General features: G+C 39.9%; 1 protein-coding gene across 9 annotated transcripts in view; it reads left to right on the forward strand.

Moving 5' to 3' along the window:
• Positions 1-27,679, forward strand: part of sox6 (SRY-box transcription factor 6) — a 135,135-nt gene that overhangs the window by 14,144 nt on the left and 93,312 nt on the right. For 5 of the 9 annotated variants that reach the window (XM_078247870.1, XM_078247842.1, XM_078247834.1 and 2 more), the window contains 2 exons: positions 7,168-7,237; positions 16,037-16,087. In XM_078247870.1, the coding sequence (XP_078103996.1) occupies positions 16,053-16,087 (35 nt within the window). In that variant the 5' untranslated portion in view covers positions 7,168-7,237; positions 16,037-16,052. The remainder of the gene's footprint in view (positions 1-7,167; positions 7,238-16,036; positions 16,088-27,679) is intronic. The other 4 variants (XM_078247894.1, XM_078247886.1, XM_078247879.1 and 1 more) reach the window with 1 other exon arrangement.

Raw genomic sequence — 27,679 nt, forward strand, 5'->3', positions numbered from 1 at the left:
ATATCAATGAAAGATAAAGGTTTTTCAACATGGAATACACACGTAACAACTGCAGTCCTACCTTTTCTGAGAACACTGCAGCCCAGACTTTTCTTTACTCTGTTACATGCTACAAAGGTCCCCACATGGCCTTAGTTAAAGTTGTCTGCCTGCATTCTGCTGAGCTCGCCGCTAAAACAATTATTGCCAACTTAATCCTGCCTCTGCAGATCGAAAAATGTGCGAGAGTAATAAAAGTCATTGGTGGAAAAGACCACTATCAAATAGTGCGTCGCTGCTTCTCCTCGAACAAGGAAAACACTGAATAATTTGTGGACACCAACAAGGCACCAATGCCTTGTTGTAACCTGATCATTTATGGATCAGTTGTTTCCTTTCTGGTTTAATTCACCATGTGATTGATTTTCAGTGCAGTACTGTTGGAACATATCCACACTAAACCGTGCCTGAAATAGGGAATCATTTGAATACAGATGCTTACGGCTTAGGCCTTGACACTGGAAACCACTTGGAGCCAGGAGACAATTGCAGGTTGATTGTGTTGCTTCTGACAGAAGTTGCGATTCCTTTGTACAAGGCAGAGATATTTGCATCTAAATGCTTATTGTAGAAATCTAAACAGCATAAAGACTGATTGTAAATGCCAGCTGTTGGGCTGTACTCGGGAATAAAAAAAAGAATTTCAATAAGGAAAATTGGGATGGAAATGAGGAAATTATTTTCAAACAGTGGAGCTGAAATCAATAAGTAGGAAATGGCAGCGCTTGTTGTGCTGGTTGTATTTGTTATATTTATTGAGCGTGTTTGTACAATCACATATGAATCTATTTACAGTTAGCTACTGTATGTTGTATTTTAACTGGTGGAAACCAGTAAATCAGGTATTTTATAAAAGTATTTTATTCAGATGAATTATTTCTTATTGTTTGGTTACTGCTGCAGGCTGTTTGATTTTCTACATGTAACTAAGTTACAGTGCATGTGTTAGAGATGTGTAAACAATGTAGGAATTTGCTGTTGGTTAATTTATCAGATTGGAAATATAATACGACTGTTATAATATATTTGACATATGTCCATTTGATGTTGTGTTTACAGGTATTTGAGATAGTTGGAACATGCCATTCCAATCTTTGTAATATTTGTGTGTGAGTGCATGTGTTCGTACGTGTGCTATGTATGTAAGTGCAATCATACAGTATATGTGGGTGTACATGTGTCTGCCTGGTGCCCAAAGCAGAGTGATGCCCCTGCTGATTCTGCTCCTCTAGCTCTTAGTCCTGCAGCACTCAGTGTGTCTGCCTCCTCGGGAGACTGGCAGGCTTCTCTAGTGTGGCTCCACAAAGGCCCAGCCTCCTTTGAGGTGTTAAAAACTTCTATTAATGCATCTCCCTGGACAAAAAAGCACCAAGCCCATTTGAGTCCAGTAGCAACACAGGCAGGCATTGTGGCCACGCTTCTCTAGCACTCATTTCACAGATTCTAAAACCAGTATGTGGTGAACAGGATTTGAGGGGCTAAAGTGCCCCGTGAGGGCCAGGCGATAAGAGGGTAGAAACGCCACCACGCAGGAAAACTAGAAGATGGGTCCAGGAAAATAAACACATTACCTGGGAGAGAGGGAAAGACTTGTTTTCATGCCCCTGCCCCCAACATACACAAATACACAAACCCAACACTGAATAAGAAAGAAACTAAGAGAGTAAAAAAAAAAAAAAAAAAAGGAAAAGAAACTATGTGTGTATATCTTGGAAGTTAAGAAAAGAGGTCTCATCAGTGTGCAAAAAGACAAGCCTATTCTGTGTTCTCTGTCTTTACAGTCTTTGGAGTGAAGAATATGTGAGAGGGCATCAAAGAGAATTGATAGGTTGCACGCCTGCCTGTTAGGAGCACTGGGGACTGAATGCCATCCACTGTGGAGGATAACATTCTATTTGCTGGTCGATTCTCTCCCTTCACCCTGCCTCAACCCAGTTGCTCAGTAAATAGACTTTTATTCTTGTTATTTGACGCAGAGGAAATGACAGACAGTGTATGAGCAGCACATGAAAGCCTTGTTCAGCCACAGCACTGTATCTGTATCAGGCTATTGCTTGCAACAAACTGTGGGTATAATAGCTGCTGATTTTCTTTTCTGACACTATTGCACTTCAGCTCTGTCAAAATACCGCTCACTGTTTCACTCTCAACCAAGATATTTTCACTGGTGTGACGCTCTGGTCGTCATTCCTGACACGTTGGTGCTAGACATTTTGTGAGTGTCTAGTCTGTTGTAGTTCAGCGACAGGACAGGATCAACCATAGACAGAAAAAAAGGCAGTTTGAGGCAGACAGAGGGCAAAGATAAAAAGAGAGATTTGCAAGGCTGTGACAGTTAACGGTGTGCTGGAGCATGAAACAGCTGTTTGCACTCGATTGACTTGTTTCCAACACCAAATAATAACTCAATGATATGGTGGATTTCTTATAGAAATACAGCTTGTCTTTCTAACAACACAGCACTGGACTTCTTTTTTTTGTCCTAGGTTGTCCGTGGTTTATCTTACCAGTAGGAAGTGAATTAATCTATGAGCTAACAATGAATCCACAAACGATCTATGCCAAAGTGTCCACAGCCTACCTGAACACTAGCTGTTTCCTGACCAGCAATGTCCTCTCATTCCCGGTTATGGTGATTACTCACTGCACGGGAGCTGTCATTTCATATTTCACAGATGATGCTACTGCAGAAAGGATTGACTTTATGAAACTGGATATTTAACAGACAATCACGTGTTCAATTACTATATCAGACCCTTCTGTGGCAGAATGTTCTGCGCTTCACCCCTTCACCCTCCATACTGCCCCCCCCCAACCTCTTCCTCCCATTTCCCTATTTCCCCTGGGACCACTGTTATAGCCTCACCTCATTGCATCCCAAACTCCCCCATGCAGTCCCCGGCCTGACTGACTGTGTGGCTGCTGCTTCTGTAGAGATAACCACACAGCATCCAGGTAGGGAGCAGCCTGCTGATGGCATAGATTACCTCTATTGTCAAAATAACTAACTCTGCAAAATTCCTACTTTAGTGTGTTTGGACGCATGAGAGAGACAGGATTTGCAATGGATTTTTTTTTTTTTTAAACATGTTGCAGATCTGGATGAATTCCAAACAGAAGTTGAAGTACAAGTTTTGGCTTGCCTCAAGCATATCCACACAAAACTACACATGGTGAAATGTGTATTTACATACATGTATGCAGCAGGCATGCAGACATACATACAATTTAAACATGTCCCACATGTAGTAGTTTTCAATGTAGAGAAAACACAAAACCTGAATTTGGTCGGGACAGCTATGTAGTGGTTGGTCTGCCCTGTGCTGTGTACAGTTGTGGTGATGTTGTCTATTGATAACTGAGCCATTATCACATGATGTTTGAAAAACACAACTCACTGTTATGGTCAGGGGAAATTAAATCAAGCGTAGCCCACACTGTACATGAACACATGCCTGGAATTTGAAGGTTCAGTTGATTGGAAAGGGAATCTTTCTGAGCTGTGATTGTAAAAACTGCTTTCCTTTACGTACTGTACAAGAGGCTTCAGCTGAAATGGCAATTCCAGCATTTTGTTTGATGTGTAATATAAAAGATACACAAGCAGTTTCTACGTGGGAGGTTTAAGTACAAGTGAATGAGTTAACCTTATATACCCACTGTAGATTCAAATTCCACATTTCTGCAATGATAGTGATGTGCACTATGCATAAATTTCGGGACAAATTTGGGATTTTCAAACCAGCGTGGATCAGGGACAGCTTATCCAATTGGTGTCCCCAATTTTGTTTCACTTCAATTTCATCAAGCACAAACCAAATGGTTTCTGTCTTCATTGAGTTTAGGTACAGAAAGATTGTGTGTGTGTGTGTTCCTTGACAAATTTCAGCACTGCAAGTGATGCTATAATTTTCAACTCTGCTTCGCTGCATATAAAAGCTTTTGTGGCGACTTTAGTGTGTGCGCAACATTTTTGTGTGTGTGTGTGTGTGTGTGTGTGTGTGTGTGTGTGTGTGTGTGTGTGTGTGAGGTAGCTATGACCAGCCAAAGCTAGAGAAAAGGCCACTCTTTGAGAGAAATGCCACAGGTGGCTGTGAGCTCTCTGTCCCTGCTCCTTTGATGTCAGCTACATCAGTCTGTTTGGATGTTTATATCTGAGAGCTAAACCTCCAGTATTTTCAGTGTATTATTATTTTAACTGAAACATAGTCTTTGTGGCTGTTCACTTGTGGCAAATTTATTTTTCCTGTCACCCCTAACAGTTTCTGTCTCTAACTTTCAAAATAATAATGGAACATATATCGTTTAAGTGTGTTTACAATTTATTTAGAAACCTGTGGTAAAACTAATCATTTGAATTTGGGATTGACTGAAATTGTGTTTAATAAGTCCCAGATCCTCTAATTAGGAATGGGGAGTGCCTGTTTTATGTTTCCTGCCTGTAGGTCTAATTCACAGCAGGAAAAAAGCTGCTACATGCAGCTACAATAGGCCAGTTGACACTGACTCTTATTACACCACAGGGATTACTACATTTGCTTCATTATAATATCATTTGGGTTCTCTCATTATTTGCAATTATAAATTCCTTTGTTTTTTTCTCCCTCAGACAAATAATGAACTTAAATAACCAATGAATAAGGAATACATTTCCCCATTTATTATAAATAAATGGGGAAAACCTCATTGTTCCCAATTACCATCAGATTATGAATTCAAAGGTTTGTTAATGTATACTCTCTGTAATTATAAGAGCTCTCATTTATTTAGGCACAATAGGAATTAAGTCTATAGTCAGATGTTTGACAGGCTGGTTTATTGAATTACCATCCATGTAATATGATCGTGTGTGTGTGTGTGTGTGTGTGTGTGTGTGTGTGTGTGAGCACAGGAGTGGGTGGTTGCAGTTGGAGTGAACAGTGAAATAGTGTGTGTTTAGCGTCATTTGAGAGGCAGGAGTAGTCTTTATTTCTATTAATATTTTGTAATACAATTCATTAAGATGATCCTGATAAGAAGGCCAGTGCTATAATACAATATTTCGTCATCAGCATCAGCAAACCATACAATACTTCGCAAACCAGCCAGCACAATTTGGATAATGTATGATAATTATTTTTTAATGTCAATTATCTTTCCTACTATGTGCCTCCACCAGGTTGGTAAATTTTGTTTTTAACAAGTTTAGCTCTTTGGTTAAGTCTTTCAAGGCTTTACTGTTGGCAGTGTTCTGATCTCAAGTTTCCGATTCTTTTTACTGCATTGGTTACTCTATTCAGGATGGCCCATGTCTCTTTTCGAGTCTTTAATTGAGTTGCCATGTTCATCAAATCTTCGTTAGAATGAATCTTTGAGCTCTGCCATCTCAGATAGAGGTTGCTGTGCCCAGCCAGTGTCTCCTCATTGGCCATAGTTTGTGTGGTTGCTGCACGCCACTCAGTGTTTTCCTTTGTCTTAGCTCTAATTTCCCGGAGATAACCGGTACTAGACTTGCATGCAACCATGTTTGCCAACCATGCAAGGCCAATTCTTTAGTGAACATAAATTGTCGCTTAGGCAGAATATCAGGTTTTTAAGGCCAGAGTAGTGCAAGAGAGATTAGCACGCCATTCCTCTCAGTCACGTGACAGTAGAGAGCAGGAGTAGACTTTAAACTCTGAGGTGCTATTCATGTAACAGCTTTCCTTTCTGCCGGGGTCACCTGGGTCCCCTCTTCCCCATTGTCAACTACAGCCTCAAGGCTATACACATTCAGACCTGTCTGCAACTCCTGCCTTTATCTGGCTCATTCTGTTAACCCTCCAGCCTTCCACATAGCAGATTTCGTGCTGTGCTCTGACAATGCAGTGGTAGTCAGTACATTTATCTGGTCTTGCTGATGGTGGTTTATTGGCCCCGGCGATGGGAGACTGAGGTGCTGTAGCGCAAATTAGTGACAGATCAGTTAAGCGTGACCTTAAAAAACCCTTGGCCTCATTTAATTGGCAGTGCTGAGGCATACTAATTGTATAAATCAGCTGGTAATGAGATCTTGGCTTATTGTGAAAAACAAGATAATGTGAGAAAATAAACATGAATGAGCGTACAGAATTTTCATCCCTCGAGCTTGATGGTCTGATCAGTGAGTGTTTTTCTCTCTATTGTCATTTCTTCTAAAAAAGTGTATGTACCAGTTTCCTGGTAATGTGTGCGTTCTCTAAGAAAGCTCTTGAGTTGCAGCACTTCAATAGACATGCTAAAACTAGTAGAGCATGGCCCCTAAATAAATCATTAGCAGGCAGTGCTTGATGAAAGAAAGCAAAATTAAATAAAACAACCTTTTTATATGAAAGCTGTTTATTAGCTGAATCCACCAACTGGAAGACAGATTAATGAGGTAGCAGAGAAATAGATTTTAAACATTGTCTAGGACAGATTCCCATTGGTGACAGCTGAGTACTGGAGGTCAGACACTAACAAAGCTGTTTTACATTAGCACAGCTGTGGAGACTCTGACCCTCAGCCAACAGTCACTATGGCCTCAATTCTCTTCCTCTTGTTCTCTCTCTATTTGTTGATATCGGTAAATACAGTTATCTAACGCCCTTGTTGATTTTAACCATGTTCCAAATTCACTGGTGTTCTTTTAATCAAATAAAATATATTTAAACTCATTAAAAAACATTTATATGTTCCCTTGTTGGTGGAATTTTAATCAAATGCAAGATATTTATGTATATATATATATTTTATTTTTTTATTTTTTTATATTTAACCTTTATTTATAAGTTGATTGAGAACAACTTCTCATTTGCAACGACGACTTGTCACATTCACACAGTTACACATTCATACCTGGAAGCTGCCCAGTACAACCACAGTCTGATCTGCTGGCCACTGAGCAGCTCCACTGGAGCGGTTGGGGTTAAGGGCCTTGCTCAAGGGCACCTCAGTGGTGGTAATGAGGGAGGGACAAGCGCTGCTCTTTCACTTTCCCCACCCAGATTTTATCCTGCTGGTCTGGAAATTGAACCGGCGACCTCCCGGTCCCAAGCTCTATTTATACAGTTATAAAAAATGATATGATGTTGCATACAAGGACAAACTTAAAAACAGCCCTTTTCTGTCTTCTTTTTGCTTACATTTCAGGTTTTTACATGAATTCAAAATCAACCGACCAGTGATCGCTGGAAGCTGGGGATTGAGTCTTTCAGTTTTTGTAAGTATCAATTTGCCCTTTCGGCTGTTTCTGTCTTGCCACATGTCTCATACACCCCGCTGTCTTTCACCCACACTGAACACCTGCATCAAATGAGGTGGACAATTGTATGCACAATTAGACAGTTATATAGAGACACAGTTACTGACAGACTATTTAAACATTAGATCCTCCAACTTATTTTTCTTGCATTTTGTTCTACTTCAATATTGTGTTGTGGTTACTCAGGATTCATTTTTTCTTTCTCCTTCTTTTACACTTTATTGCTCCCTGTGTGATATGATCCACTTTGAGTTGCAATGTTAAGGTCAAATTTAGGCTTTCTAGTATCTAAATGGCTATTTAAAGCCTTACAGAACATAAAAAGCATTTCCCACACTAGCATACACACATCAGCCTTTGGAGAAAAGTCTTTTGGAATGTATTTACAGGTGACACTGGTAAAAAATGTGAAACCTTGAATGTAATTAGCTTTGAATAAGACTTGGAAATAATATTGGAAGTTCAAGTATCATTAACCAAATATGCTACCTTTTGTGACACTGTGAAGAGAACTCCATTAAAATATCCAAACTAATTTTTGAACAGTGTTTCTATAATCACACAACTGCACATAAGCAGGGATTTTAACTTTGTCAACAAAATTCAATAAAATTTTACTTTATTTGGTCTCATTATGACAAATGAATGCAACAACCTTTAAAATACTAAATAATCCCATAATATTATATATCAACTGCATAGTAATCGTGTAGGTTCTACAGGAAAGCATACTCATCTTTTTCCACCATAGCAGTTTCAGACCTGCGTTTAACCCGGGCAACCTTTGTATAACTCTGGTCAACCAATATATGTCACTTTAAAAGTGGAATTTTTTAAAAGACAATACAGTAAAACAGTTGCTATGAAATGCACCATTTTGCTTTAAAAAAAAAGAGAGCAGAAAAGAGAATACTACAGTCCTCTCTGCATCTATAAAAATATTACTTAAACAATCTTTGCTCAGCTGCTGCAGGTTTTCTAATAAAAATCTATCTTAGATATTAAGCAAATAAAGGTGAGGAACTTCATTGATATAATTCTTTTCTTTCAAATGTCAGTTGGAGATATCATGGGAGTCAAATTAATGTGGTTGAGGAGCTCTTCAATAACTCTTCAATAGCTGGGAAATGTCTCTCTGAATTCAAAGTTCATGGCCATTTACCATTGTTTAATCATGCCATTTCACACCACACACAGTCTTCTGCTCAGATGAACATGCACCTGTCTACCAGCGAGCTGTCTCTGCTGCACAGTTTTGTTGAGTTTGTTGTGAATGGCTTGAACTCGTAAAGTGGTCGTACTATGACAGTCAGTCAGATGAACATAAATAGAGCATCTAATTAATCAAAGTTATTAAAAGCACTGTGTACACATCAATAAAAGACATTACTGCACACGTTGTTGACAGATGTCTAATAACAACAGACAATAATGGCAATAAACACTTCTCAGTTAATGTACCACATTGAGCATATGCCAGTTTTTGTTTAGAACATTGACAAAATGTCAAGAACAATACATCTCTGACTACTAATATTAGCTATAATCAACTACTAGTGTGCTCACACACATACATATATACCGTCTCTTTACTTTATCAACCTGCTGCAGCTTTCCTTTTAAAACTTTCTGAGTAATTTGAGATACCTGACACCAGATGTCGTGTTTTATAAAAATGTAACATACCCTAGCACTAACAGACAATTTTAATAAAAGATGTACATGTAAAGATCCCAGTTGAGTTATCAGCAGAACCTACCTACGGTAGAAGCCTAAGAGGGTTAACATGGTTTGCTGCTAATCAGTGAGAAATTGCCTATAGTTTTCAATGTTTAAGTATTGGCTGCATCAATGTTGTTGTCAAAACTAGTTAGAGTATAGAAAAACATCTCCGTCTCAAGCCTCTACTAGATGAGCTATATGCTTGTTTGAAAATAAATAACAAAAATTGTGAATACTTAACGGGATATGAATAATCTACCCCAGGAAGAGTAGCTGATGTTCTGCATCAGCTAATGGGATCCTAATAAAAATTAAAATAAATACATGTGTTATGTATACTGCCCCCTGCTAGTCTAGCTAAAACTGCTCCTACTCAGGTAGCTAATACAGTACATTGCCCCCTGAAGTTTTGATAATACTCAATATTACAAGTGTTGGTGGTTATGTTATTAAATCACTGTAATGTTATTAGGCACCAGTCAGTATTTGTTATAAAAGAAAATACACATGAAGCCGTAATGGGCTAGCATTCACTGCCATCCTGCTTTTCAGCAACATTAAAGGTGCAGTAGGTAAGCCTTATAAAACTTTCTGTCATATTTGCTGAAACTGACCCTATGTTCGAGTAGAACTACATGAAGCAGGTAATTTGTAGTGTGATTTGCAAAAACCCACCGCTCCCTGTTCAGATGCACCAATCAGGGCCAGGGGGGGTGTTTAACTGCGTGTCAATCACTGCTCATGCACACGCATTCATTATCTCTTTTTTGGGGGAGGGGCTTAGGAGACTGTTTTGGGCTTTAGCGGAAAGGGGGGAGGGACTGAGAAGTCCTGGATCTTTGCAATCCTACCTATGGCACCTTTAAGTTGGAACTTCATACAATCCGAAATCGAGATCCTTTGACCTACAGATTTAATTGATCTCAAAACATGACAGGAAGTAATTTAGTTTGTGTCTGCAGCACTTATAGAACAAGTTTAATTACATGCCTGCAATCTCATTTGGAAACACCTGAGGATATGTTCATCTGAAGAGGCCATACACTCTTTGTTAGTATGTGCCATTTATCTAATAAGCAATAGCCTCATGGTCTCATGGCTCTCATCCCACTATTGATGGCACCACTCAAGGGGAGGAGGCAGGGGAGACATTTTGTCAAAATGAAATAAACAGCACTTCACCGTAAAATGAAAATGAATAACCTTTGAATGGTTATTCGTCATCCATTATTTATCAAATGGGCCTCTTCAGCCCACTGACCCTGCAGTGATTAAGGTCAATATGTTGCTTAACACAGGCCGCTTGACAAAGACCATCTAACAAAGATTTCAATTTCATCAGCGTCGATTGCTTCAGAGGATCCCAGTGCGAATTTGGAAAACTAATTTTTGCACATCATTACCTGGCAAGAATGTAAACAGCCCCCCCAAAGTTGATCCATCTTCCTAAACTCTGCATGCAATTAATAGCTTGTATTACTCATAAATGACCACATTTTGAAATGCTAAAATATGCTTTTAGTGTTGGCAAATTAATTAGGTGGGTTCTTGTCTGGGCTCTTTTTTACAGTTGGTGATTAAGTGTGGTCTATATTTAATCACATGAAAAGGAGCTGGCCTCTGAGTTTATTATTATTATCATTATTTGAAGGTTTGATGGACTTTATTTCATTCTAGAATAAAAACCTAATATGGACTTGGCTGCTGTCCTGGTTTTCGAGGTATGTTCCCCTGTACTGTAGGACAGAGTTTCACCTAGTGGCTATATACGGCAGAAAACAGGACCAAAGAACATGCCATCAATCTTCTTGCTACCCCAGCTGTGGAAAGTAATGCATAACTAAAAGTCCGGTAAAATGAATTAATGATTTCAACCATGAACTTTTCTCCCAAAACGCCATGAATCGTCTCCAACTGATAATGCACCACAACCCTGGAGTATGAAATCCCTGTTGCGTTGAGAGTAGCCAGTTAATTGATTCGCAAATTATTTAAAGTTTGTGGTGCCCAGGGGAGTGCTAGAGTCTAATGACGGCCCATTTTGAAAGAGTTGAAAAACTCTTCCCAGGCAAGCCGGTATTAAATTGTAACAGTCGAATCTGGGCACCAAGAAGAGAGATGGTGTCCAGTACTGTGTTGTTAGATTGGGTCAGCTGAATATGCTCTTTAAATTGTGATGTATCTCATCTTAAATAAGATATCTAATTTCATTGTCCTTTATTCCTCTTTTCAGAGGCTTTGTTTTTTCATTTGTGGTGCTTTTATCCTCTCTGGGAAATCATGCAATATGACGGATAATCTGTTTTTAATATAGATACAAAGGTAAATATTTGTATAGTCAGTTTCCAAATGCCATTGTTTCTATACTTGGCATTTGTGTCATTTGTCTGTCAGTATGACACTCAAAGCAAATGCAGCCATTCATTTTCTGTTGACTGTAACTGCAAAATGAATGGGGTTTGACTGACTTGGACAGGATGAAATGTTGCTACCTACAACTCTCAAACAGGCTTATACTCTATGGCATATGTAATATTTAAAGGAAAAGCTGAATATGTAAATAAGTAAGAAATCAGTAGACAAAGAAAAATAAATAAGTTAATTTGTGGTAAGATAAGACCTAGATCAAGCAAGTCATTCTGTGCAGAATAACCTCATCTAGTAGCACACACACTGTACGTTCTATTGCTTTTTAGTTGAATTTGTTTGATCTCTGTGTTAATATCAAGAAGCCTCTAATCTCGACCCATTAGCAACTGCTGCCATTCAGACACACGGTGTCGTCCTGATTTAAATAAAATGAAATGAAGATAGTTGTTTCTGGTCCCTTGGCTTCACTCATTGCCATAAACATATGCTCTGTGCTCCGCTTCTTTCCATCTTATTTATGACTTTAATTTGTTGTGTGGGCTGCGCAAGAAATCAAATTTAATCCAATCCTCCCAGGGACCCTGTCATATAATAACATGGTAATTTCTGTGTATCCTTTTGAAAAATGAGGAAATTAATTCTTCCTGACATGTTCTAATTATTCCAGTGTGAACGGCGGATGGGCTCCCCTCCTTCCTCCCATCCCCCCAACCCCCTAAGTGTCAGTTGCCGACGGGTGGCGAGGTGCTAATGCTGACCAGCAGCGCGTTTAATTTGAAACATGAGCAGACACCTTTCAACACACCTTCCTAATGTTGGAGTGGCTCACACAAATTAATTCACTACTCATCTGGCAGCTCTAACTGAGGTGTGTGTGTGTGTGTGTGTGTGTGTGTGTGTGTAGGTTAGGGGATTGGGGGAGGGGGTCAATGGGACACTAGTAAAGATAACATAGTGTGTGTGTGTGTGTGTACGACACTGTACAGTAGGTGTAAATCCAAATATGTCAGTGTGTGTGGACACGTGCTGGACCAGGTATCACCATATTTCATTTGACTGGGTGTTGAGTTGGCGCAAAGATGTCTGCTGGGATGTTGGGATTGCTTGGACAGCTTTTTTTACCCTCTCTGGATCTCCCTCCTCACGAACCAACAGTACCTTTTCACACATGCCATTGCTCTACTTGGAGCACTGAAAGACTTATTTAATTAGACTGTCATCAGGCAGTCTTTAGCTTATCACTTTAATTTGCATAGGGACACTACTGACAGAGACGTTGTGGAACAATGATCTTTTTTTCCGTGTTCAAGAGTTAAAATAAATAAAATCCATAGCAGATCCAATGTGAACTCTGATAATCATAATAATATCATTTCAAACCAGGCTTGCTATTGATTTTCACTCTGTAAAGAAATCAAATTTTCTGTTGATTGAAAAAAAAAGTCTGTACAGGCCTGGTATAATGGTCTGTACAGGCAGACATATTGTTATCATGAAGAACAAAATTGGTTAATAATTAACATGGTTAAAATTCAAATCTAAAATATAACTGTATTCTGTTATTCTTTTGCTAAGACTTAGTCTCTGTAAGTCCACAGCTCTGTATACATTCAGGCTTCTAATAGAAGAAATATGTTTCCACTCTAATTATGCACAGTATCTAAGCAGCTGAGACAGGAGGAGAAAAGATAAACAAACAAAATGTATTTACTGAACTTTGGAGTCGGGTTAAAACCATAGAACTGTAACTGATTTGGTGTGTGTGTGTGTGTGTGTGTGTGTTGTCTCTGGGTTGTAGAGCAGAGGGCTCATAGCCGTGGCGTCATGGTCGAGGAGAAGAGAGCATGGCTTTGTCAACGGTGGGTGGGTCCCCCAATGACTCAGAGAGGGGAGAGGCGTCAACATGGCCGCCCGGCCCACAGGGATTAAAGAGCCCCCCCCCTCACACCCTGCAGGGTTAATCACTGCCATTTTGGATCCATGCAGAGGGAGCAAATTCACTCTCCATCACTGTGGAAGAACTGAGACATAAGCCACCAGTTAGGATGCCACTCTGTGGGTAGATCTGCTTCATAAGCTTGTTTCCACTCTGTACAATAGAGTGTTTTGAGCCCTGGTTTACTTGTCTTAAGAAAAGTTGGAGTTCCTGGATCAGTGCAGACTCTTGCTCTCTGTATCCTCCTCTTTGGATATTGCTACATTTTCTCATATGGGTTTAGTTAAGGGATATAACAAGTAACCTGGGATGTAGTTACTGGTAGGATCTGTGTAGCTAACTTCTGTGTCTCGCTGTGCGCCGCTTACTACGTGAGCCTGTTAATGACTGAAGGCTGAGAGTGCCGTCTCGTGCCAAGACCCACATGGCTGCTGGCGGTGCATTAAATCAGCAGTCAATTTGACTGGAAGTTTGAAATCTGGGCTAGGTTAAGGGGATGTGCTGAAGCCGTGTTAATAGCTAGCTTGTTGTCCATATGGTACTGCTTTAATAGAGCACATTTGTTGCAGATGGTGGGAGACTTGGTTAGGCAGAGGCAGCTTTTGGCAGAGGCTCATTCTTCGAAAGGGCTGCTGTGCTGATCAGACTAATCCAGGCCAACTTAGTGATGTCTATCCTCCCTGCTTCTCCTTAACCAAAAAAGCCTGCCCTTGAATTGTGGACTAGCCTTAATTCAAAGACATTCTTGTTTTTTTGTTTTCTGAGAAGAGCAAATACAATGTGGCTTGGTCACTTTTTCCTGAGTTTGGTCATTTGCTCTCCAAACCGCACCTTTGCTTCCAAGTTCAGTTGTTTCTCACCACAATGGGACTGCTGTGGACAGCAGGCACAGCTGAGGAAACACAAGCACACAGAGTGAAAGAACAAGAGTTATGGACTAAGACCAAAGATAAAGATAGAAACTGAGCATAGCCTAATTTCATTTTCTCTGCTGCTACTTAACTGTTTGAGCAGGTCTGCTGAGGGATTCAGGTGGCGTTAAAATAAATAAACATACACTCACATAATAAAAGAGTGCTCTGTTCATCCTGCCACTGCATAACCATTGACAGGATGAACAAAGCACTCTTTTCTTTCTGCATCAAACTCAACCGTTTCTATTCATCTTCCTAATTTCTGGAATGTGTACCAGAATTTGTTTGCATATACTGTAAGCTCAGAGCGAATTCACATTTTGGGTTGGTAATTGTTTTAGTTTGTGTGCGCCTGCTTTAGAGTATGTGGGCTTTTTGCACTCAGAGAAGTGAGGAGACACGCTTGATCTGCTCTGCACTGTTTGACGGTTGTTTTCTCACGTTGTCACTGGCTTGGTGTGCTGTGGCGTGGTGATGGTATTATGTGCGCTGGGCTCAGCTGAGTGGAGAAAAGAGCAGAGCTGCAGTGCCCGTAGCTATGCCACTCCCGCCTCCCCAGACACCTTATTGTGAGAAAAGTCTCGGCTGAGTCCTCTGGGCCTTGTGGATCCACTGCCTTGCTAAGTGCTGGCCAGACTGAAAGGCACAGTGTCCTTGGGCCGAGCTCATTCTTTCCATTCTCTCAGAGGCTTTGTCTCATACGCCACGAGAGCAAGAGGACAAAATGCCAAATTACACCCATGTCACTCAAACTTACAGTGTTTAAGAGCTGAGATGTCATTTCCTGTTGCGTTTTGTGTTATTCATGATAGTGTGCATGAGAGAGTGTTAAAAGTTCAGAATAGGAGTATTTTTCTTTCCATTAGTGTTAACGAGGAATTTTGATCTGAAGACTGTCAGTCGAAGTTATGAAATTGAATTAAAGGATGGTGGAATGATGAAATTACATCTTATAATGCTGCAAATATTTTTTGCAAGATATCCTTGCCATATTTCAGTGGCTGAGTATCTTTATAAGGATAGTTGTGAGATCTAAGGAGGCATTTGAATTTCAACCACTCACAAATCAGTTCTCTGGAATCGCTTACCACTTAAAACAAAGCACATGGAAGTCCTAATCAATTTCCACCCAATCTTAACCCAATAAAAGTGTATATTATACAGACCAATAACATAGCATAATGGAAACCTGTTGTAAGTAATTTTTAGCAATGTGTCTCCAGTATTTTGTGGGTAAGGCTTCTGAACGACCCCTACAAGTGGTGACATCATGACCACATCCTTTTGCCTCATTGACGCTGTAAGTCCCAGCTTAGGTCCCTTGTGGCCGGGCTCCCAGAAGCCACAGCACCCTCGCCACACATGAGCTGCAGCTGGACCACCATTAGCTACTCTGAACAGACTGGGGCTGCTCTGGGATCTGTGGTTACAATGCTGGATGTACATGTATATATGTGCACACAGCCGTGGAAAAAGACTGTATAGAGATCAGTAGGCAGAGTTTATTTGATGCAAACATATCATCAGGCTCTCAGTGCAAACCGATGCTGTATGCAAATCCACTCCCTCAATGCAAAGAGGTATAATTAATGATGTCAGTTCATAAAAAGAGAGGATGGGTTCGTAGCCATATTTCTGCTTTAATTAAAGACATGCCTTATTATAGGAGGAAGATGTATGCTCTGTGTTTTTCTTTCTTTTTCTCTTTCTTTCTTTCTTTCTTTCTTTCTTTCTCCCCCTTTCTCTCTTTTCTCCTTCTTCTTGATTATCACTCCTTTAATAGTGAAAATGGTTCTCTGTGATTTTTCCTGCCAGAACCCCACACGCTGACATGGAGGGCTTTCTTCGTAGCAGCTTTTTACTGAGGTTAGTTTAATTTCCGTTGTTGCCATTTAGGATCACAGGTCGGGCAGGGTGGTAGTGGGCTAACAGGGGTTATGCTTTTCTGACACATTGTTAGCTTTAGACTTTCTACTGTGTGTGCGTGCTCATGTTTTTCTGTGTGCATGTGTCTGTGTATTTGAACATTGTCAAACAAACCCGAGCTGTGTGTTACGATTGTGTTCATGTAGTGTGTGGCTGACTGGCATGCTCACCCTGATAGCCTCCAGTCAGACTGAAAGCACACATCAACAACTTAAGGGACACATGTAGGAGCTGTCCCCCCCCCCCTTTTTTTTTCTCTCCTTCCTTTCCCTTTCACGGCTTAAAGGACCTGCAGATCAGGCTTTCTGTGTCTTTACACTGCATGCTTTTGTCTGACCCCTCTCCCCATCTGCCCTCACTTACTAACCACCCTAATCAGGGATGCTGGGGTGAGGCAGTCGCTGGTATATCTGTCTTGTGATGTACTGTTGTTCCTGTTGTGTAGTGTGTTTGTATTCAACCTACCATAAAGATTTACATTTTTTGTCTTTACCCTTCCTGTGATTCTAATTAAAAATTTGTGCTGTCATTACACACAGAGGAAGTAAATAAGAGTGTATTTACCATTGGCTCCTTTCCTAGTCAACCACCTTCTCTAGGCTCCAGTGTTGCTCCCTAATTAGGGTTGGCTCATTAGAAGCCACAGCAGCAGCATCTGCCTTTCAAAGCTGCTGTCAGCCAAACTTTACTAAAGCTAATGAATCCTCTTTGATTTCTTTTTCAAAAGGTCACTCATTTGATTAAATTAACAGCTTTTTTCTCTCAGAACTGTTGGGGGCATTTTAAAAAGAAAGGACAATTTGATACCATTACTCTCGCTAGTCAAAGAAATAAAATAGGAAAATCTCTCATACATTTACATTTACTGTATGTTTTACTTTAGAATTAAATAATGTGAAACCATAATCATTAAAGTAAGATTGAGATCATCCACATTTATAAGCTTCAGAAAAAGCAAGTTGTGCTCTGAGTTCTGACAGAATATAAATTGTGACCAATGGCACAGTTAATCTTGCAGAATAATACTGTATACATTTTACTCACAGGCTTTTTCATATGCATCTATGACTGTTAACTGAAACCGTTTATTTTTATTTTCTATATTCAAGAAATTGAAAAAGCCATATATTTAATATACATTTATAAATACGTGAAATATTTGATGCAGTAAATACATAAAATGTGTAATGCAGAAATGTAAAGTATCTGTTTTATCGTTCATGGTTTGGCACCGATTTATCTGGTGTTGTATATCTACTGTGGTTTGACAGAAGTTATTCAGGCATACATCATGTTACATTTTGCACACTGCCTATGTTCATTTCCGCTTTCTTTGTAATGGTACAAAGTGGAGGGCAGCGTTTAACTCTCAGTACCTGTTGAAACCAGTTTGGTGGATAACTAACTGCACTAAATATGTACTGAATACTGTATGTTGCACTGGACGAGGTCTGACAGAAGCATAGCTCAAGTTCACCTGGAATATTACTGCATCCAATCTAATCTACAAAAGAAAAAAAGAAACATGACCTTTGACCTTGGCTGTTTCTCATCAATTTCCTTTTGTTCTCATAGCTGTGAGGAAACACTGTGATTATTCTAAGTAAACACATTATTGTTCTGCTAATCCACATCCTTCTCTCAATGTCTGTTTTAATTAAAGGAGAAGCGCCAGTAGAAAGATAGCATGCACACTGGCTGGAGATTGGAGGCCTCAACAATCAGGCCAAGATTAAAGGCAGGCTTTGCTTCAGAGTTAGCCCTTTTTCTTGGATAAGACTTGTGTCCTGGAGTGGGCTGTGGGGTGGGGGTGAAAGGGGAGAAAAGGATAGAAACAAAGGTGGATGGATGTGGCAGTTAAGACATTCCTCTAGTGAAGAATCCCAGTATCTTTTCCCAAGCAACTGAATTAGGTCAAAGGTAGGCTTTCTGAACATGCTCATACATTTCTGCTCCAATGTGCAGATGTTATCGACTTTTTATACTGTATGTCATAGCTCAGTAGCATACCGGATGGGCCTTTCATTTGTTTTTTTGTATTGTAATGAGACACGAGTTTTATTTTGAGTCATACACACAGTGAGTTCTAATAGCTGTAAAAGTGTTGATACATGGCCATCGTGAAAAATACATCAAACTCTTCAGATGTGATGGGGAAAAGTCTAAACTCCACATTTTACGTACAAGTCAAAGCCTTTGTACTGTCTCATAATAAGGACGGTCTTTTTAAAATTCCCAATATTTCTAAAACTAACACAGAAGTTCTCTTAACTACAGTATACAATGTGCACGTCTTTAATAGACAACTATTTGGGCTCGTGTTATTGTACGCCTCAGTTTTTCTCTTTGTTGAAAAGATGTGTTTTCATTTTAGATACATTTTTTATATGTTTATGGAAGACGTTTAACAGGTTTTTGTTTGTGTAGTCAGAGACTGAGAGAGAGAGAGAGAGAGAGAGAGAGAGAGAGAGAGAGAGAGAGAGATATATCTTCAGTCTCTACTCCCAGTGGGCAGGACCTCCCCCTACATTTCTGCCATTATTTGATGTAATGAAAGGAGAAAGTGTGTAACATTGAGATTGTTAATTAATTTAGTCTAACAAGATGAAGATAAATGAAACCCACTGAAGGTTGACTAGGCTAAGGGGCCCACTTAGCATTCCTCCTGCCCTCAAGCTCTGTCTCTCTCACTCCTTTACAATGGAGCACAGCTAATACTTGCGGCATCGTTTCTACAAACCCGCTGAGCTCTCATCCAGTAAGTTTAGATGTGGACCTTTTTTGACAAAATATTTCATTTTCAGCCTCTATTTATCATAATCTTCTCTTTGGGATATTTTAATTTCTAAATGGCTGGGCTGCATTCATAATGCAATGAGTTTTGGAGCATAGATATGCAATTATCTAATTGAGTCATCTTGACATGTTGAATAAAGCTCAGTTGACATACATGACTAGTGAACTAAATTGACTTTTTAAATATATGTATTGAACCACTGGTCAAATGTTAATACATCATTCTTGCTGACACCTTGTAGTCTTCTTGTAGATAACAAACACACCTTTCATTATCTTCTTCTAGAAAACAGTTATATGTTTTCTGAAATGGCAGGAGGTTATATAAATGGCTATTCTCGCCAGCAAATGTGGCCCCTACACATGAGTCTGTGTGATTCCCAGCCTTTCACCATATGAATGGTTCTTCTCTAATGCGGCTTGGGGGCTATTTGAGCGGCAAGACAGACAAAAAGCAGAAAAGACTTCTTCTTTTTTTTTTTTTTTTTAATGCCAGACAGTTGTCTTCATCCAGAGCCCTTACAAGCAAATCAGTAGTCTATCGAGGTCCTTCCTCAGTGGACACTTTGTACAGGATCTTCATGACAGCACAGACCAATCATTATGGCACCTATTCTTTGCTCCCTTAGTTCTCAAGTCATCAACAATGGGTTGTTGATTGTATGGAAAACACCAGAACAATTACGTCCTCTGTTTTGGTGGCAGAGCAGCGTTTTAAAGTGCAATCCTCGATAATGGCCTCATTATTGTTATTCTTGGAGCAGTCCTGAGGAGAAAGAAGTAGCTGCTTGCAGTACGTCATTATTTCGTAAATTTCGATTAGCTCATCATGCTGTCTCCTGGCAAACAGAATCATAGCTAATTAAAAGTGAGCGAGCACTCTTGCCTGTGACTTAAAAGGTAGCACTCCATAGGCTGTTAATATGAAGAAAAAAAAATGGTAACAAAAAGGAGGATTAGAGCTGTTACCCTGGTAACTCAAACTTCCATCTGCGAGGGAACAATGAACTTGTGTTCCTTCACCACCTATGCTTGAAAAAACAGAAAGCGAGGAAGTGAGTGTTCTGAAAGGACAAGACCCTTTTAAACAACAAAGTGGGATCCAGGCCTAATAGGCTCTTTGGTGCGAGATGTTAGGCGAGATCACTGGGGGATAGAGGAGCAGAGAGGTCAACGTGTAATCCTAGGACAGTGAAGGTTGTTCCAGGTTTTTACAATAGCGGGTTGTTTCTTGAATCCGTTTGTCTGCCTGAGAAACAAAACCTCAAGTTTGTTCATTTTTAAAGATTTTAAAAGAAAACAAGATTGACAGAAAAGGCTGCTAGTAAAATGTCTCCTTGTGATAAACTGGGTAGGCTGCCCTACAGCTAAAATGTACACTTTCCCTCAGCTGATTAAATAAACACAAACAAGATGCCAAAGAGTTGGGCCAATTAGACAGAGCTGTCAGAAGCTGTTAGAATTGTCTCTTGCATCTCTTTTTACTGATACAACCAATTCTGCATTGACTTCTGGCACCACAGCTCGGTTGGAAAATGAACTCTTCCATGAATCTTAAAAACACCTTAATATATTGTATAACCAATGCACTCATGACTTGCACTAACCATTGCATAACAGCATTTATTTTTTAGCTTCTTTTTGACTATCACTCAACACTCAATAATACTATACGTATTTTAGTTAAAGCATTGAAAATCTTGTGGTGAGAAGGTGACGAAAATACTGTTAATGCATTTCTTTAATCTCTTTATTTCAACCAGCATTCAAACACTTCATAAGCATTTCTAAATAAAAGTGTTTGATGGGCTTATAGTTAAGGGCTGCTTAAGAGCTGCTACTCTGAAAAGGAATGCTCCCACTCTAACACTGCTGAGTTATAATGATCCATGACTATGGAGGAACAGTACGTGTTTCTCTTTGAGTTTTATGTCCCTTATTACTGCTGCAATATGTCTGCTCGCATTAAGCTAATTTATGGCTGAGGCCAGCATAACAGCAGTACAGGTTAATGAATTTGGCATTACTAATTAAACGTTATTGAGGGATGAATATGAATCCTGTGGTCGGTCGGTCGGGATGGCAAAGAAAGGGGGAGGAAACAAGAATAGGACAGAGGACTTTTCTGCACACTTCGCTTTCCTGCAGTCCTTCTTTTGGGTTGCATTCACAATGAGTAAAACATGAGTGTGAAGACAGCACAGCCTTTTATATGAAATGGAGGACAGCTTTACCTCAATGCAACACCCCGTCACAATACTTTCTCTGATGCATCTGAAAAAAATGTATACGATTATGTATAACTCCACAGAAGGTGTTTGGGAAAATAAGACCAAAACCAAAGGCAGGCTACTGTACTTGGCCTTTTTTTTTTTTTGCTTTACTGTATATGCATTTGCTGTGATGTAGCAAAGTATTGCAGGGTAAAAGGATAAATGAACAGCTAAAGTGATCAGAGACTCTTGTGGAAGCTGAGGACCATTCAATGCAGTGCAGAACTTGTCCCTTTTTACACAATTGTTGTTAAGCAATTACTTACAGTAAGTCACTTCTTGAAAACAGGAATTCAAAGGCCATGTAGCACGGCCTACTCAAGCAAAGAGGGATGATGGTGACAGTGTGGAATATTGAGCCATTATTGAACTGCCCTCTGACGCACTCTCTCCCGGACCAGGCTACGAGTGTGTTGAGGAAAACAAGATAGATATATTTCCCTGGATTTTTCATACTTGCCCTTACTTGTTAGTAAAGGGTGACACTAAAATAAGAAGGAAAAAAATACTTGTTTCCAGTCAATGAGGTCATATTGTTTGCAAAATAAGCTAGGACAGTTACTAATCAAATTGCTAATCAAAAGTAACTGCAAGTAAGAGTTTACGCTACATCCTTTTACAGTAATGACAACACAACTGAAACAACCAGTGATCAATAAATGTAAACTATGGGGTAAGGTATATGAGGATAAATGGATATGAGCATAAAGTGACTTTTGTTTAAATTTCATGATTTTTGTAAATGTTCCACACAGCCTCCCAGCAGGCTGTTTAAAGCTCTCTCACTTCCAGCAAGTTTAACCTCATAACTGGATTACAGAGACATTTTTTGGAGAGAATGTGTGTGTTGTTGGTGGCTTGTGTACTACATGCACAGTCTAAATAATATTTTTCCTGCCACTCTTTCAGTCTCACACACAACGCCTATACACTCCACGTCTGACATACTCTCCCTGAGAGCTAAGTCTTTCAATTTAGATTTCAATTATCATGTTAGTTTTGTGATTAGACTTAAGTCCTCCAGGAATCAGACCTCTCCGCTCTTCTCTATTCCACTCTATTCCACTTCCCCTGCAATCACATCTCATCTGATGAATTGCGCATATAATTACGGAAGTTATTGAATATGCAGATCACTGCTGACTCTTGGTGTGCGGTTCATAATGCATCAACTCTAACTGTATCAAACAAGGGTCTCTGATAAAGACCCACTCTGATAATGAGAGAGGGCCAATGTATGCTATTAGTCAGAGATAACAGACACCACAAAGACTGAGACTCAATTAAAACAGAGCCACGCTATAATCTGCATGACTGTGTGTGTGTGTGTGTGTGTGTGTGTGTGTGTGTGTGTGTGTGTGTGTGTGTGTGTCTGTATGTGTCTGTGTCTGTCTCTGTGTGTGTGTAGCTAAACTGCATTCAGGCCAGTGTAGGGACTTGGCACTAAGCACAGTCAGCTCTACCATTACAACCAGCACATCATAGACCAGTCTGAGAGGCCAGCCAGCCAGTGCACAAGGTGTTTATGAATCAACCAACATGAGGTATTTCCCTCATGTTACAGTATGTTGCTACCATCGTTTTACACCCCGTCCCATGATGCAATCCCTAAGAGCTTTTCAAGAGAGGGGAGTGAAGCACTTAACAGGCACACCCACATTAGAAGGTGGTGGGAAATTTTGAAACTTTTGATAGCTTTTAGAGAACTTTCTAAAAACCTGGCTCACAAGCAAAGAGGAAAGGGTCTATAATGTTTTGCATTTTTCTGTCAAAATACTGGGGATTTGTTACTTGCTCTTCAACAGGTCCAAAACCAATAAAAAATTTTCCACATAAAGCTATTCTTACAAGGTTTCTCAGCTAAGGTTTCGCACACAATTGAGAATACAGGGAAACGGAAGAAACCGGGACCTTTATTTTTAGCCTGAGCTGTAGTGATGTAGCTGCCATTTATAGCTGATATGCCAGGCTGATGCTGGATGGCTACCCTGCTGACACCAGAGAGAAGGGTTTATAGACTGCACAAACTCTGCACAACACAATCTCAGACAGACATAAAATAAGCAAATAAAATGTAGATTAATTTGATTGCGACCTATTTAATTGATGAAGAGAGGTTGCTATTTGTATGTTTGATTTGTGGAATATGGTGACACATTGTTTATACAGTGGAAGTGATCTCAAGGTGCAGACTGGCGGATGTGCCCACAAAGGGCAAAAAACACACAAGACTATGCTTCAAACCAAGAAACAATGCAAATATCAAAACACGAAAAACATAAATTTGTAGAAAAAAGGAAAAATGGGAGATTTAAGTAATGGACAGCATTTTACCTAGCAGAAGAGATACTAAAGCTCTTCTTTGTGCTTTCACTATTGTGCATATGTTTTGGTATTTGCTAAATGTTTGTCCTCAATCTTTGAGTTTTCACTCTGTCTGCATTTCTTTTCTTATCAGTATTTTACAATATTCTTGGTATATCATGCCACATATTTTGCACACATATATATATATATATATATATATATATATATATATATATATGAACAGCATACAGATTATGAGTTTACATATGTTGATGCATAGTTGCATACATGTGTGCATGAGAGCATTCATTGAGGTATTATTGGGGCCTTTTTGACCATACCCAACTAGTTGATTAATTCATGCAAAACACCTTCTGCCTCTTAACACCTCTCTTCTGATTGGCCATTGTTGTTGACCTGGTAGTCTATTTAAGTCCGTAGAATTTGCATGTGCTGTAAGTTCTGCTGACGATGGTCCTAAGACCAAACGGTGCTCTTTATTTCGCTTTTCCCCTGACCTTTTTGCATCTGAAGAAGTTTTTTTGTAAGAACGCAGGCCTTTTCTTTATAATGATGAGATCCGTTCACCTTGGCTACACACACCTGACACTTATCGGTAAGCCTGGAGTCAAGAGCGAACATCTTCTCCACATTGTTAATGTAGGCATACGTTTTCCTCACAATATTTGGTTATTTCATAAGAATTACATTTTTGTAATTTTCCATTTTCAAATGTGTTTATAGCCATTGAACTTAATCTATAAATCAGCTTTAAACAATATTAAAACAAAAGGCACTAATCTGGTTTGAAAATCTTTTGTTGTGCCACATCCTGTGCTCACAGTGGACAGTATTAAGAGCATGGCTGGTGCTGGATCTTTTTCACTGTCATGGCTGACTGTTGTAATTAAGACTCAGAGCGGGATTTTAACACATGGCACCGTGGCACTTTACACAGTCCCATGTATATTATTACGTTAATAGGATTGAACATGTTTACACCAACTGTTGGCTTAACAGGAGGTCAAAAAGGTGACTTAAACTTTTGTTAAGGGGCTTACATAGGAGCTCAAATAGCATTATAGTGGCTGACTAATGGGTCTACACACTGACAGAAAATACACAATGTATGGACTGCGCTTGTGTTCAATGAAAATGCCTGTTCTGTGGTCAGTAAAATAAAAAAAAAACTAAAGGGCATGGTTTACCTAAGTGGCCAATGGGATTTGACTGCCCTTTACTGTAAAGAGTGGGTTGCAAGTGCAACGACCTTTGTCAAGTCCAACTATTGTTTGCAGATTGGTTACACACTCTGTAACCAAGATGTGAAAGACACATCTGCTACCTTCAGCTCAGTAGAGAGCAGATAAACAGTCAAGGGTGTGTTTGTGTGTGTGTGTGTGTGTGTGTGTGTGGGGGGGGGGGGGGGGTGTATGTGGGGTCCTCAGTTACCCTGTCATACAGCCCAGTTACAGTCCCTATCTTCTTATCAAATATTTGTCTGGCCTTCACTCCATATTTGCCTTCCATTATGTTTGCTTTGTTTATTGAAATCTATCTCAGGCAGATTGGTAAAGTTTCCAGAAAGTTGTTTTTGTCTGTGTGCATTTATCTGTGTGGTAATTTCACATTATATATTTATTTTTTATTCAGTTTAAAATTCATGTTCATAGAAATTTGACGCTGATATTGTCCCCAATATTTTATTTGGTTAGCATTTTTAAAAGGCAATGCAGGAATTGTTGTTTGATACCATGGTAGTATAACATTGTAGGTCAGCTCTTCAGAAAATTCAATTTTAAATATAAAACCATATTTGTTTAATGTGTTTTTGATTGATTCCCTGATTGAAATTCAAAGGGTGGTCATAAATGTTTCAGGACAAAGGGTCTCTTTGTGTGAATGGGGCCTCAGTTGAAATGGAGGAGTAGTTTGAGATTACTAGATTATTTCCTACTAGCCCAGTGAGTAAGGCGAGGCGAGCCGCAGCCCTGTGCCGTGCTGTGCTGAGCATAATGAGTGTGGTGGCAGGGAACCACAACAGAGCCGGGGCAGAGGCTGCCTGGGAACCAGAGGCCCATGGCCCACAGCCAAACACACACACAAATCCTGCTGCACACTTGTGGCTTTTTAAGAAAGCAATTTAGTTAATGATTTCATTTTGAAGCACTGTCATGATGCATGTGTCCTCTGAGCGAGCCAGCAAAAGAATAAAGGAGAAACCAACAAAGAGGAAAAAGGTATTAGTAAACACAAGACTCCCCCAACAACCGGAAGAAATAACATGCTACCGAGTGCAATGTGGCATTTGTTGTAAACACAGCACAAACATTACTTGGGTAATATATTGTGGAAGGTATATCACTTGAGGCTTCTGCTTCTTTTTATGCATCACTCTGGGGTCGACACATGGTTAGCAGCGTGGACTGCTGAGGCATTTTGAGTTTTAGTCAGCATCTAATTCACTACAGTGCCCACCTCCCCGGAGTGGAAATACAGCAAATTTTTCTGTTCAACCATGTCTGTCAGCTCTCTGATTTTATTAGGGCTATGTTTCACATTCATTTACTCAAGTTTTCTCAGTGCCGGCCCATGAATGAAACCATCTTAGCATTGCTAAAACAGCAGCTTGTACATGTCTTCTGTGAACAAAATTTTTGGTCAATTACTCAGATCACTGGCTGGGGTTTCTGGTTTTGCTCTTCAGATCTCATTTTCATCCAGTCTCTCTTTTTTTTGTATCAGCCGTCAATCACTCATGGTAACTTTTAACCACCTCCAAACAGGGCTGGGTGCCGGCCATTCATTTAGACCTTCACTTTTGCTTGGCTTCTTCCTGTCCAACCTGTCAGAATGACACACACTGTTGACCATGCTTTCTATTCAGCACTGGCAAATTAATTGGTTTCAGTGGTTTAAATCAGCAATCAATGTCAGTTTCCCAACATAATAAGCCTTAATCATAAATCTTTGAGGTGTGGCTTGCCTGACCCCTATTCATCATGGGTATGCTAGATGGCCTCATCTGGGTGGAGCAAATGAACTACCCCTGTTTTGATTTTCCAATTGACGTGTCACATGAAACGTGGCTACTCTCTCCCCTCCCCAAATCTATCCCAGCCCTTATTCTCACAGTCCTTAAAAAAACACACAAGGGCCCAAAGACAAAGAGGGAAAAGAAGTCCAGTTGTCACAAGGGGAGACACATTTGTGTGCCTTCCCTTGTGTGAGAGTGCTCAATGAATACCATTAATTTATTCAGAAAAAGAAAAAAAATGCAGAAAAGGAAGAAAAAAACCTAAAGAATTAGAGGTGGGTACAAATGTAGCTAATGAGCTGTTGTCCTCCCAGCTTGTAGAATAAGAATATAGCAGCTTAATTACAACAGTGTTGAAGGTAATTTTCTAATTTGTTCCCCTAACTACATTAATCTTTTTATGAGATGAGTAAAGGGGAACAAAATTGCTTTTCTTTTCCGTAGACATTTTAAATTTGCCGATTTAGTGACCAGGAGTTGTGAAGCATTCTACATAGGAAAAAAGAAAGGAACACGGATAGTGACGGAGAAAGTGGGCTATTGTGTGCCGACACTCCAAATGTCCAAACCGATGGCAGTTGTACTGTACCAATCCCAGCCCTGCTGGGCACTAAAGTTGCCAATGATGACCTAATGGTGGCAACACCAAAGACTGAGGCCCTCCGCAGTTTCCCCGCCATACAGTACAATAAACCCCCCTCCCGCTTTCATAAGCCATTCACAGTCACCAGTGCCCATGCTTTTACTGCTCCCTGAAAAAGGGGGGGGCCTACTCTATATACTCTATCTGTCACCGTTGCTTTTTTTTCCTTCAACAATGCTCGATTGTTTCCATGAAGATTTCAGGTTCCATGAACAGGAGAATTCTGTATTATTATGTTCCTGCCAAATTCCGATCTCTGTTTTCCTTCTCCTGCTCACAAAGGGCTCATAACTTACTGTCAACTATGAGGCAAGCCACAAAGCTCCACTGTTGCTCAGCAAATAGGGTTGTGTTGGTTGATGGCTTGACTCGCTGTGAGGTTTGCTTAAGTGCAGCAGCAGCAACAGAAGGCTCTTTGGGAACTCCATCCCCCAGCAGGCCCACAGAAAAAGAGAAAGTAAAAGAAAGAGAAGCAA

Source organism: Sander vitreus, chromosome 1, assembly GCF_031162955.1.
Source record: "Sander vitreus isolate 19-12246 chromosome 1, sanVit1, whole genome shotgun sequence".
Taxonomy (NCBI): Eukaryota; Metazoa; Chordata; class Actinopteri; order Perciformes; family Percidae; genus Sander; species Sander vitreus.